This window comes from Chenopodium quinoa, unplaced genomic scaffold, assembly GCF_001683475.1.
Source record: "Chenopodium quinoa cultivar QQ74 unplaced genomic scaffold, ASM168347v1, whole genome shotgun sequence".
NCBI classification, from domain to species: Eukaryota; Viridiplantae; Streptophyta; class Magnoliopsida; order Caryophyllales; family Amaranthaceae; genus Chenopodium; species Chenopodium quinoa.
In genome coordinates, this window is record NW_018745448.1 from 7,133,365 (window position 1) to 7,144,366 (window position 11,002).

Consider the following 11,002-nt stretch of genomic DNA (forward strand, 5'->3'; position numbering starts at 1 on the left):
TACACTAAAATGGTCACTCTTACTATTTTGTCCGTCTTTTAATAAAGAGTTACACTTTGATCGGTATATAATTTTAGACAATTTTATTGACTTGATTAAAATATAAGGTAAGTGGGTTAGTTAAAGCATTATAGAATTGTAATAGATAGATAGTGGGTTTAATAGTTTATTGAAAATTAATGAATGTGATAGGAAAGAAATAATAAAAAAAAATAGTCGTGGGTTTGGGTGAGGGCCATGAGAAGAGATAGATAAGTATTTAGATATAGTTTTTTGTCAAAAATGAAAGTATAACACTTATTAAAACACGACCGTATTTGATAAGTGTAACACTTATTAAAACACAAAGGGAGTAGAAATATTTCCTAAGACTCTCTAGTTTATGCAACTTTCCCTACACCCCCATCTAATAGAGTCGTTTTTACTTTGCCCCTTGGCATTTTTTTTTTAATTCTCTTCTTTCCATTTTTACTTTTTATTCAAGCCACTGCATACAAATTTTCTCTCTCCTATTATTTTTTCAATTTTCTCTCTCTTCACTACAAGAAAATTGATCTAAGAGGGCGATTTTATTCTGACAAAGAGGGCGAAAATTTTAATGAAGAAGGTTATTATTTTTGAAGAAACAAGTAAGTCTAATTTAGTAATTTAAATTTGAAGAAGAAAGCTTATGAAATGTATAATGAATACGCAGGGCGAGCCGTCCCAAACATTTCAGAGTCCCTGTTCTAATATTTAAATTGGGCCCTAATCTATAAATATAAAAATTGAGCGTAAATGTAATTTTAATTATCAAAACACTTCTTAAAAAATCATTATATATTACCCAAAAAAAACTACCTTTTTTTTGTTTTTATTTGTTTTTTGTTTTGTAAATAACATCTCATTACAGATTCAGATTGATATCAACCTTCTAGGGAGTACTTCCTTCAAAAAAAAATTAAATTTCAACTTTTTGCTTAGAAAAAGCCATCCTTCAAAGTGATACACCAAATTTTCATATTGTATATTAATTTCATTTTTTTTTCCCTCAACAACATATTTTTTGTCAAAAATAAAGAAAATAACATATTTGACAAATAAATATTTTACGAAAATATAGAAATTTGTAGGAGCAAACATTCAATGAAATAAACGAAGGAAAAAGTGGATTTAATTCTTCCATTGACAATTAAGGAGTATTGTTGAGTAATTAGGTTTTGATGATTGTAAACTAATGATGATTATCTATCTAATGTGTTTGTTAAGTTGTGCATAGAATGAACAAGTTATACTTGGAACAGGATACAAGGAACCTGAGCAATGACAAGTATGTATATAAGGAACTTAAGCAATATATGATAAGCAATAGAAGAACAAGAACAATGATGAGTGTTATGGTTGATAAGCATGATGATGGCTAAGGAACTATGAAGGTAACTATGTAAATAGATGTTTGCATATGTTAGCTTCATGAGGTAAGTACTCTATACATACGTGAGTCGTATATGTATAGGAGTATTTACATAAGCTTTAAGTTTAATTAGTTCTCTCACTTGAAGTTTGTTTATGACAAACAAACTTCAATCTAATGTTTCTCTTAAGTGTTCATGTGAATACAGGAAATGACTTAGGTGAAGTCAATGGGTTGGAACATAGAATACTTCAAGAGGAACAAGAGAGAATGAATGAACCTAAAGCAGGTTCTCCCTTGAGAACCAAACCACGAAGGAACCTGAAGGTATTCTCTAACAAGATCCAGAAGGAACTTTCGGCAAGCTTTCCATGAAAGCCGGAGCATGTTCCCTAACAGGTACATGAAGAGTTCCATGTTCCCTAACAAGTACATGAAGAGTTCCCTAACGGGAAATTAGTTCTCTAACAAGAACTATCTAAGTTCCCTAACAGGAACGTTCCCTAACATGAACTTAACGTTGCCCCAAGATCTAGAATACATCAATACTACAAGATTCCAGAACAAGAGTTTCAAAGAAACAACATGAAGACAGAGAAATCGAAGTATATCGCTCTAGGATTCATGTAAGTATGTTGGACATAAAAGTCAGTCTGGAACAAGTCTAAAGAACCAAAGTGAACTCATGATAGTCAATGAAATTAGAGTTACTGACTTGTCAGGAACTCAGAGACTGTCAGAGTTCCGAAACCTAATCGGAACTTAGGTCTGCGCGTCGTTAAAGGTCGCAGGTCAAATTTAATGATATAAATATTTACCTAATACGTGCATATCTTTTAGGGATTTGGTTTTACAGAATAAAAATATTTATTTTCTAATAAATCCCTTTTGGAAAAAGATAAGTTATTTTTGGAAAAATATTTTCTATAAAATAAGTTTGAAATAAAATCTAATTTTATGGTAAGTATATCTTTTGTTAAAAGATATGGTAAATATATCTTTTGTAAAAAGATATGGTAAGTATATCTTTTTTAAAAAGATATGGCAAGTATATCTTTTGTAACAAGATATGGTAAGTATATCTTTTGTAAAAAGATATGGTAAGTATATCTTTTGTTAAAAGATATATTAGTATATTTGAAAAATATAAAATTTAGATAAAATCTGATTTTATGGTAAATATATCTTATTATTATTGATAGAATATATTCTTAACAAAAGATATATTTTTGGAAAACTTATTTTTGGAAAATATCTTTTATTTCTATCTTTTAATAAAACTTATCTTTTACGAAAAGAATAATTTGGGTGTACTATAAATATGCTCATATGTATTCATTCAAAGTCGAGGTTGACGAAGTGCAGTGGTCGTGCTTAATGGTTTCATCCTTCACCACGAAGCTAAGTCAAACCTCCAGGTCGAAGTTCCAGTCAGGTTTCAGTTACAGTTCGTCCAGTAAGTTCCAGACAGATCTCAACTGTCCAACATATTAGTTTTATCTTTTTATTCATTGGTATGTATTTAGAGTTATTCGTTTAGATCTTGTAATTAGGAAAAAGGGTTTTGAGTGTTTTATGTATTGGGGTGTGAGAGTTCGTGAGGATTCTCAGTATAATTATTTTGTAAGAGTGCAATGTGTGAGCTTCTAGGTGAGGCCGATTGAGCTTCTAGTGTGAGGCCGAGTGGGTAGTACTATGTTAGTACGAGTAGTTTTGTACTTAGGTGGTACAAGTAATTTGTACTTTGGCAGTACGTGTAGTACTTTGGTGGTACGAGTGAATCTAAGTGTAGTACTTAGATTGGGTAGGATAGGGTCCTATCAAGTAGCAAGTCCAGTGAGGAACTTGTGAAATAAAGGTCCGTGTCTAATAGGTTGTAACTTGGTGTTTGCCCTATTATAGTGAAGTGGTTTGTGTTTGAAATCCCTAAGGTAGGGTCGATGTTTTACTTCCAGTTGGGCCCTGAATGGTTTCCTCGTAAAATCCGCTTTGCATTATCTAAGTTCCTAACAACAATCAGTTTTATATTCCGCGAAAAGTAGGCACTAGGAACATATTACAATTCACCCCCCTCTTGTAGTATATCATCCGAATTAACAAGTATGATTGCAAAAATTAAACAAAGGATAAAATATGAAAGGTTTGAGGTTTTTTTTTTTTTTTTTTTTTTTTTGGAAAAAACAAGAATTCAATTAGATAGTTTTTTTAAAGCTTCAGTATGGAAAATTAAATGTTCCGTTAAAAACTAAGAAGTTGAAGTTTTTTTACTCAAATCTAGATGTGACTGGGATCATTAATAAGGTAATGATAGTATTGATTTTTATACTTAAAAAACCCAAAATAGATAAATAAATAAATAAATAATTTGGGCCCTTTAGTTTTGGGGCCCTGTGCAGCAGGTTTGCTTGCACACTGCAAAGGCCCAAAACCGGCCCTGTGAATACGCATATGAAAAGGTTTTGGAGTTAGATTTGGGAAGTGTAAGAGGCGATGAAGAGACGATTCAATATGCATGAAAAGATTTGTTTGTTCTAAGAATGCTCAAGTTCCTCCTAATGCTGCAACAAATGCTCCTAGTATTCAAAAGAATGCTCAAGTTCCTCCTAGAGTTCCTAGAAATGTTCAAATTTCAATTATTTTAGGTGTTCATGCCAATGATCAAGCTTCTTCTACTGTTCAAAAGAGTGCTAAAATTCCTTCAAGAACTTCCAAAATGTACAAATTCCTACAAATGCTCAGGGGACACCTAATATACAAAATATATATACCTTTATCCTTTTGCTATTAAGTACCGTTTTTCTTATTATTTTTTTTTTAAAAAAAAAATTTCCTACAAGTGAATATTTAAGTTTGTGAAAGTGGTCATTTAGTTTTTGTAAATGATCAAAATTGATAAACATAATACTTTACATTTTTTTTTTGAAAAAACATAATACTTTACATAAAACTTGCAATTTTCGTATAAAGTTGTAAGAATAATTCTGTAAATAAATAATAGGAAATTTTAGAAAATAATGCCATAAAAAAACCTAAATTTCGATTATAACACCACAACAAAAAAGTTTTTATTATAACACCACAAAAAACTTAAAAATTTGATTTCACCACCACTTAACTTTTCCATCCAAAAAAACCGTTAAGTGGGACCATAATTGACACGTGTCAATAATCTACAGGTTTAAAAAATTAAACTTAAAAAAAAAAATCTATCCCCTAACCCTGCCAGCCCCACTGGCGGATACTCCCCGAAAACCACCCATCGGTGCAAACCCAAGGCGTCGGAACTCTCCTACCACCCCAACATCACGCCACCATCACCTACCTTAGCAATATCACCGAACTCCCCTCCCTTACCTAGATCCGTCGTCAACACTCCAACCCACACCTAAACCCAAACCCGTATACAACTTTACATCTCTCACCGTCACCGTCAACGTGACCTAAACCCAAACCCGCACCCAAACCAAATCGAATCGGGGCTGAGGCTGAGGCTAGGTGTGGTGTAGTATGTGGTTCAGGTGGTTAGCTGGGCTGGCCTGGTTTTGTCGGTCGGCTAAGGGGAGTCAGCAGCACGGGTTGGGGTGACGACGGTGGGCTTGGGCAAACCGACGGCGGTGGTGAAGGTGGTGGCCGAGTTAAGATTTTTGGGTTTTTCTTTTTTAAAAAAAAAATTTCACAACAAGAAATAGGTCCATCTCCGATGGAAAAATTCCGTCGGAAACACCCTGAAATCCATCGGAAGTGGTTGTCGGAAACTGCTTTGTAGGTAAAACCACCTTTTCCGTCGGAAACACTTTTCCGACAGAATTATCGGTCGTTTCATAATTTCTGATACCAGAATAGTCCGTCAGAAATTTGTGACGAAATTATAAATTCGGTCGGAAATTTCCGACGCAAATTCCGTCAGAAAGTTATTTCATGAAATAAAAAAAAAACACGTCGCGCCACCACCAGCACGACGTGTCACCATTTCCAACTGCCCAAGACGCCCCTATCAACCCCACCCCCACCCAACAAACTGAACCACACCTCCTAGCCTTAACCTAACCCACCTCCTAGCCCTAACCTAACCAGAACCACCACCTAAACTAAACCCACCTCCTAGCCCTAACCTACCCACCCACAACGGCCCACCTAAACCAGATCTAAACCCACCCACCATGGTTCACCTATACCTGGCCCACCCACCATGTTCCCCTTAAATGCGACCCACCGACAACGAAAAAAAAATAGAAAATATAAGGGAAAAAAAAACAAACAAACAAACAAGCCACCACATCCCTACACCACTAGCCACCACATCCGAATACCACCAGCCACCACAAACAAACAAAACAAACAAAAAAAATGTATTAAAGAGTCGAAAAACATACCTTAATAATCGAAATTGGCTTTGGATTCTTGATTTTGGTTTAAATAGGCCAAATTTGACTATTAAAAGTCTAGATCTAGACTTTTCATGGTTGAATTTGACCAAATAAACCATTAATTTCTAGTAACAAAAACAACACCCATATATTCCGATGGAGGAGAGAGGAAGAAAAGACCAAGGTCGGAGGAGAGAGGAAGAGAAGACGAAGGAATTAGAAGGGGAGAATAAGAACCTTACTTTCTTCAAAAAGTTAAAAGGGGCGAAGAAGAAGAGGAGGCAGAAGAAGAAGGAGAAGAGAGAGGAGATGGGAGAAGAAGAAACAGAAAGAAAGGAAAAATGAAAAGGGCGGATAAGAAGAGAGGAGGAGGGAGAAGGAGAACAGGAAGATTGAGGGGAGGAGTGAGAAAGAGAGGAGAGAGAAGGAGAAGGGGAAAAAGAAATAAGGGGGCGGAAATAGATTCAGAGAAGAGGGGTTGTTAGGGTTTTAAAAAAGTTTTTAAAAATGTTCCGACGAAAATTTCCAACGGATTAAAATTATGTCATAAATGATACTTTAAGACCGAAAAATCCGTCGGAAAGTACATATTTTACGATGGAATTGTTAACTCCGTCGGAACGTAAATCCGTCAAAGATTTTGAATTTTCCGACGGAATTATGTGTCCGTCAGAACCCGTCTGTCGGAATTTGACTGTTTTCTAGTAGTGTCTTTTTTTTCCTTTTTAAATCCAGTAGATAACTGACACGTGTATAATGTGGGGCCCAGTAACGATTTTTTGGATGACGTTAATAACTGGTGGTGAAATCAATATTTTTAGTTTTTTTTTGTGGTGTTATAATAAAACTTTTTTTATTTTGTGGTGTTATAATCAAAATTTTGGTTTTTTTTTGTAGTGTTATACTTCCTCCGTTTTTTTTATTATTGCACCATAAGGGTTTGGTACAAATATTTTGGTAGTGGAAAAAAGTGAGAGAGAGAAAGGTAAAAATACAAAATTGTCCATGTGACATATTGATAAACTAAAAAGTAAGTGTGAAAAAGCAAGAGTATGTTGGGTATTTGTAGTGTGAACACAAATAATTTTTTTCCTAAAAAGGCAAGTAGTGCAATAATAAAATAACAGAGGAAGTATATAGTAATCAAAATTTTGATCACTGGGGTGGGTCTTTCATTCGACTCAACCCACTGTCATCCCTACTAATTAAGGTAAGAGGCCATTAGATTTCGATTAATCTGAATTCATTTTAGGCTATATCTCAATTAAAGGGCAAGGGCTTTTTGAACAAGTGTTGCTGCATTTTCAATTATTGAAAATAAAACCTTGGTTAAGCTTAAACAACTTCATTGTCAAATGATATAAGTACTTGTTGGTTTGATGTTATCGACATCAACACAATTTATACTTTGTATTGATAGGGAATGTCCATATGTAATGATTAATTATAAATTGCATTGTAACGTGAATTTTGGATATACTACTTACGAGAAAACAACTCTAAATGATGAATCTTATTCAGAACTTTTTTATAAGGTAGAAGTAATTTTTGAAATTTTGCTTTTGATTTTGCATTTGGTATACTACAATAAATATTATTATAATGATTATGAATTTAAAGACTACTAAATATTAGCTACTCCCTTTGTCCCTAAATTTCATTCTTACTTTTATTATTTATTCTTCACATAATAGAGAGAAATAGAAATGTAATTTAGGGACGGAGGAAGTACTATTTAGTATAGATAGTATCAGTTTTTGTAATATTATATTATATTATATAAAAATAAATTAGGATCCGTTTCAAAATTATACTTTGTATATTGTTATGGTCGTGATGTTTTCCTATTTTGAATATGGTTCATTTCAAAATAATAATTAATGCACTTTTTTTTTTCTTCATGCTTTTAATAGGTGAACTGTTAAACATCGCCCGCAAATTCCTACATAAAGCCCACAAAATAAGAGTGAAATGACACTTTTGCCCTCATACTAAAAAACACACAATTTCTCTCTCTACTCTCTACTTCCACTTTCTCTCTCTAAATTATTTCCAGAGCTATGTCGAGGCGGCCCGGCAAGGAAGTGGCGGCACCGGCGGTGGGCGGAAGGCGGTTGCCGGCCAGAAGGTAATTTTTTTAATTTTTGTAATTTTTTTTTAAAAAAAAAAAACCTCCGGCGACGGTGGGGCGCCAAGGCGAGACGCCACCACCACGGAGGAAGCGCCTAGGCAAGACGCCCGTACGGTGGTTGCGGCGCCTAGCCCAGACGCCACTACCACGGCGGCGGCGCAGAGGCTAGGCGCCACGGCCGTGGTAGTGGCGTCTGGGCTAGGCGCCGCCACAACCGTACGGGCGTCTTGCCTAGGTGCCTCGTTCTTTTTTTTTTTTTAAATTTTTTTTTTGTTTTTTTTAATTTTAAATTTTATTTTCGATTTTTTTTTTTTTTTTTTTAAAAAATTTGTTTTTCTTTTTTTTAAATTGTATGTTCCCTTTTTTTTTTAATCTTTTTTTTTTAAATTTTGTTTTTTTATTTGTTTTAATTTTATATTTTTTATGTTTATAATTTTATTTCCGTGACTTGTTTATTTGCTTTTGTGTTTATTTTCGACTTTTTTTAATTTGTTTTCGTTATTATGTTTCGTTATTTACTTGGAGTTAGGCATCGCAATTTAGACCTGGTGCGGGGAAGAGTATTGACGTCGTGAGGAGTACGATCTACTCAATGGAGAGCTCGGGGCCCAGACACGTTAGATCCCGTGGTATTTCGGCCTCGGCCCGCAGAGAACGGGTGCACTGTTCTGCGGACGATCAAGATGATGATGATGATGATGAGGAGGAGGAGGAGGAGGTCGAGGAGGAGGAGGTCGAGGACGAGGATGATGCAGATGAGGATGTCGACGATCAGAGTGGACCATATGATGATTACGGTCCATTCAGTCAGAGGCTTGATGATACGTATGAGACGCATAGGGTAGATGTGCGTAAGGGTCGAGATGGTAGGTTTGTTAGTAGATCTGGCACATCATCTGCGTCCACTGTGTCTGCGGGTAGCAGAAAACGGTCGAGGGCCGTTAATGATTCTTGGATGGTGAGGGGTGAGGTGGCCGGGGGACCTATAGACGGGAGTGTGATTCCTAGCTTTTTAGGACACATCGCTACCCGTATTTGGGAGGACCAGGAGAGGGCTTTGGATACAGGCATTTTGAAATGCCAAACCCGGGAAAAGACTTGTAGGTTTTTGTGTAGCTGGGCTGATGCTTGGCCGGAGGAGAGCGAGATGGTCGGGCGATTGAGGGCCACTAGAGTCAGTCACCTTCCTGCCACCATGCACGACAGGATTGACTGGACGCTGATCACGGCTTTCGTTGAGCGATGGCAGCCGGATACGGTTATCGCTTGACAGGATGTCCCCCTTAGAGGTACAGTGATTAAATTATTTCTACTTTTACAATCTGATGCTTTATTTTATGACTGTTACTGATTTTAAATAATGTGCAGGTGAACTGGATGCCTTTCGGCCAGAACCCTAGTAATAGGGTACCCAGGACCCTCTACACTGGACTGATTCAGTATCGCGAGATCGTAGAGGCGTACATGCCGCAGCGCTGTCTTCGCCAGCTTGGATTTGTCCAAGTTGTCCCACCTCCACCGGCATGGCCCAGTAAGGCGGTACGATCTGCGTCGTCGAAGGAGTACGTCGTCCAATGGCCGTCAAACATGATATCCATGTGGGAGCAGTTTCCGATGGTTGCCCGCCTATGGACGGCGGAGCTGCAGCGGCCGCCAAGTGGGGTGACTGCCATGTGTGACCAGCACTACATGGAATGGTACATCCGGCACTTGCACCCGAGGTTGATCAAAGACATCGACGACGCAGATGATGACGATGTGCCACCTGCCACTGCCTCTTATGCGGTCTCGCGCGAACACCAGGGCAGAACCGTTGTACATGGATAATAGGCTCGACTATGTAAACCAAGGCCGAAATGCATGACTGCACACTTGTAGATGTTTGCAACGGCAAAGAGATCAAGTGGCGCATCGAACCAATGATTTTGACCGCAAGGTCCCCCTCCCCACCGGATACGCTGCAGAGACCTATCCAAGTCCTCGCCGTACACATGGCCATACACATCTCGGTTTGATGCGATTTCACTGTACATCAACTGCCGCACTAAACCGTAGTTGTCTTCACCCATTTGAAACACATCCGCCACAACCCGAAATCCGCAGTTACCATCTGCAATGACATCATTCCACCCGTCCAAGAATGGCATCATGATATTAGGGATCCTGTCCTTATATGGAAAATGTTCAATGTCCATTCTCCTTGTTACACACATCAATAAACACAATAAACAAGTCAACAGTAAACTAATCAAACAGTCAACAAAAGAAATTGAAGTCGAATGTCTTACCGGTGCCGGGCATATTCACCGACGACGATGATTGGCTGCCACTTGATGAGGATGTACGACCACGGCCACGGCCACGACCGCGAATGTACTCAAACGCACTCTTGTTCCGCCGTGGTTGTCGACCCCTAGGTCGCTCGACCCCTTCCGGTTCCTCGGTATCCAAACACGATGTATTGAACATGTCATGAAGTATGTGTGTAGCACTACGAATGATCGAAGGGTGACTAGAGGACACTTGGTCAAACATCATCTGAAACTGCTCCAACGAGCGTCCGCCAGAATGGATGAACCTGATCGACATGTAACGACGCCCTGTCTTGCGTAATTACGCGGTGAATGGTGCATGCACAAGGTAATCCATGAGTCATTGATATAGCACATCCGCACCGAATAGCCACTTCATCGCCCAACTCCCTCATCCTGGTATACTCGCTCAGAATCAACCCCAAACAGTGGTGTGACACACGACCGTGGAGAATCTTAAATATGAAATGGCCATACAACATGCCATGTCGTCGTCTGGAGTCCTCGAGATAGTTCTTGATGCCGTTCCTCTGAGTATCAATAGCCTTGTTTATTCTCTCGAACAGTGTATCCAGAGCAGCCGTGGAAGAATCAATCCAGTCCTTCAAAGCTCTATGAGCGCTCTCGACTCTGCATGTCGTAGTGTTCCCAAAATGAAGAACTTGGTTCGTCCAATATTTGACAAACTTTTCCCTCTGAGGTACCCACTGATGCATCACATAGTCTACGATTGGCGGGCACCACTTGTACGCATCCTTTAAGTTTTCCAAGGCTCGATCGTACTCTGCCTCCGTGGTAG

The 11,002-nt window shown here is 38.0% G+C and overlaps 1 protein-coding gene across 1 annotated transcript; it reads right to left on the minus strand.

Moving 5' to 3' along the window:
• Positions 1–9,609: 9,609 nt before the first annotated feature.
• Positions 9,610–10,399, minus strand: LOC110713615. Its single transcript, XM_021892066.1, has 2 exons — positions 10,180–10,399; positions 9,610–10,091 (listed from the first exon to the last, which is right to left on the minus strand). The coding sequence occupies exons 1-2, from the start codon at positions 10,358–10,360 to the stop codon at positions 9,670–9,672; spliced, it is 603 nt and encodes a 200-aa protein (XP_021747758.1). The 5' UTR covers positions 10,361–10,399; the 3' UTR covers positions 9,610–9,669.
• Positions 10,400–11,002: the final 603 nt, after the last annotated feature.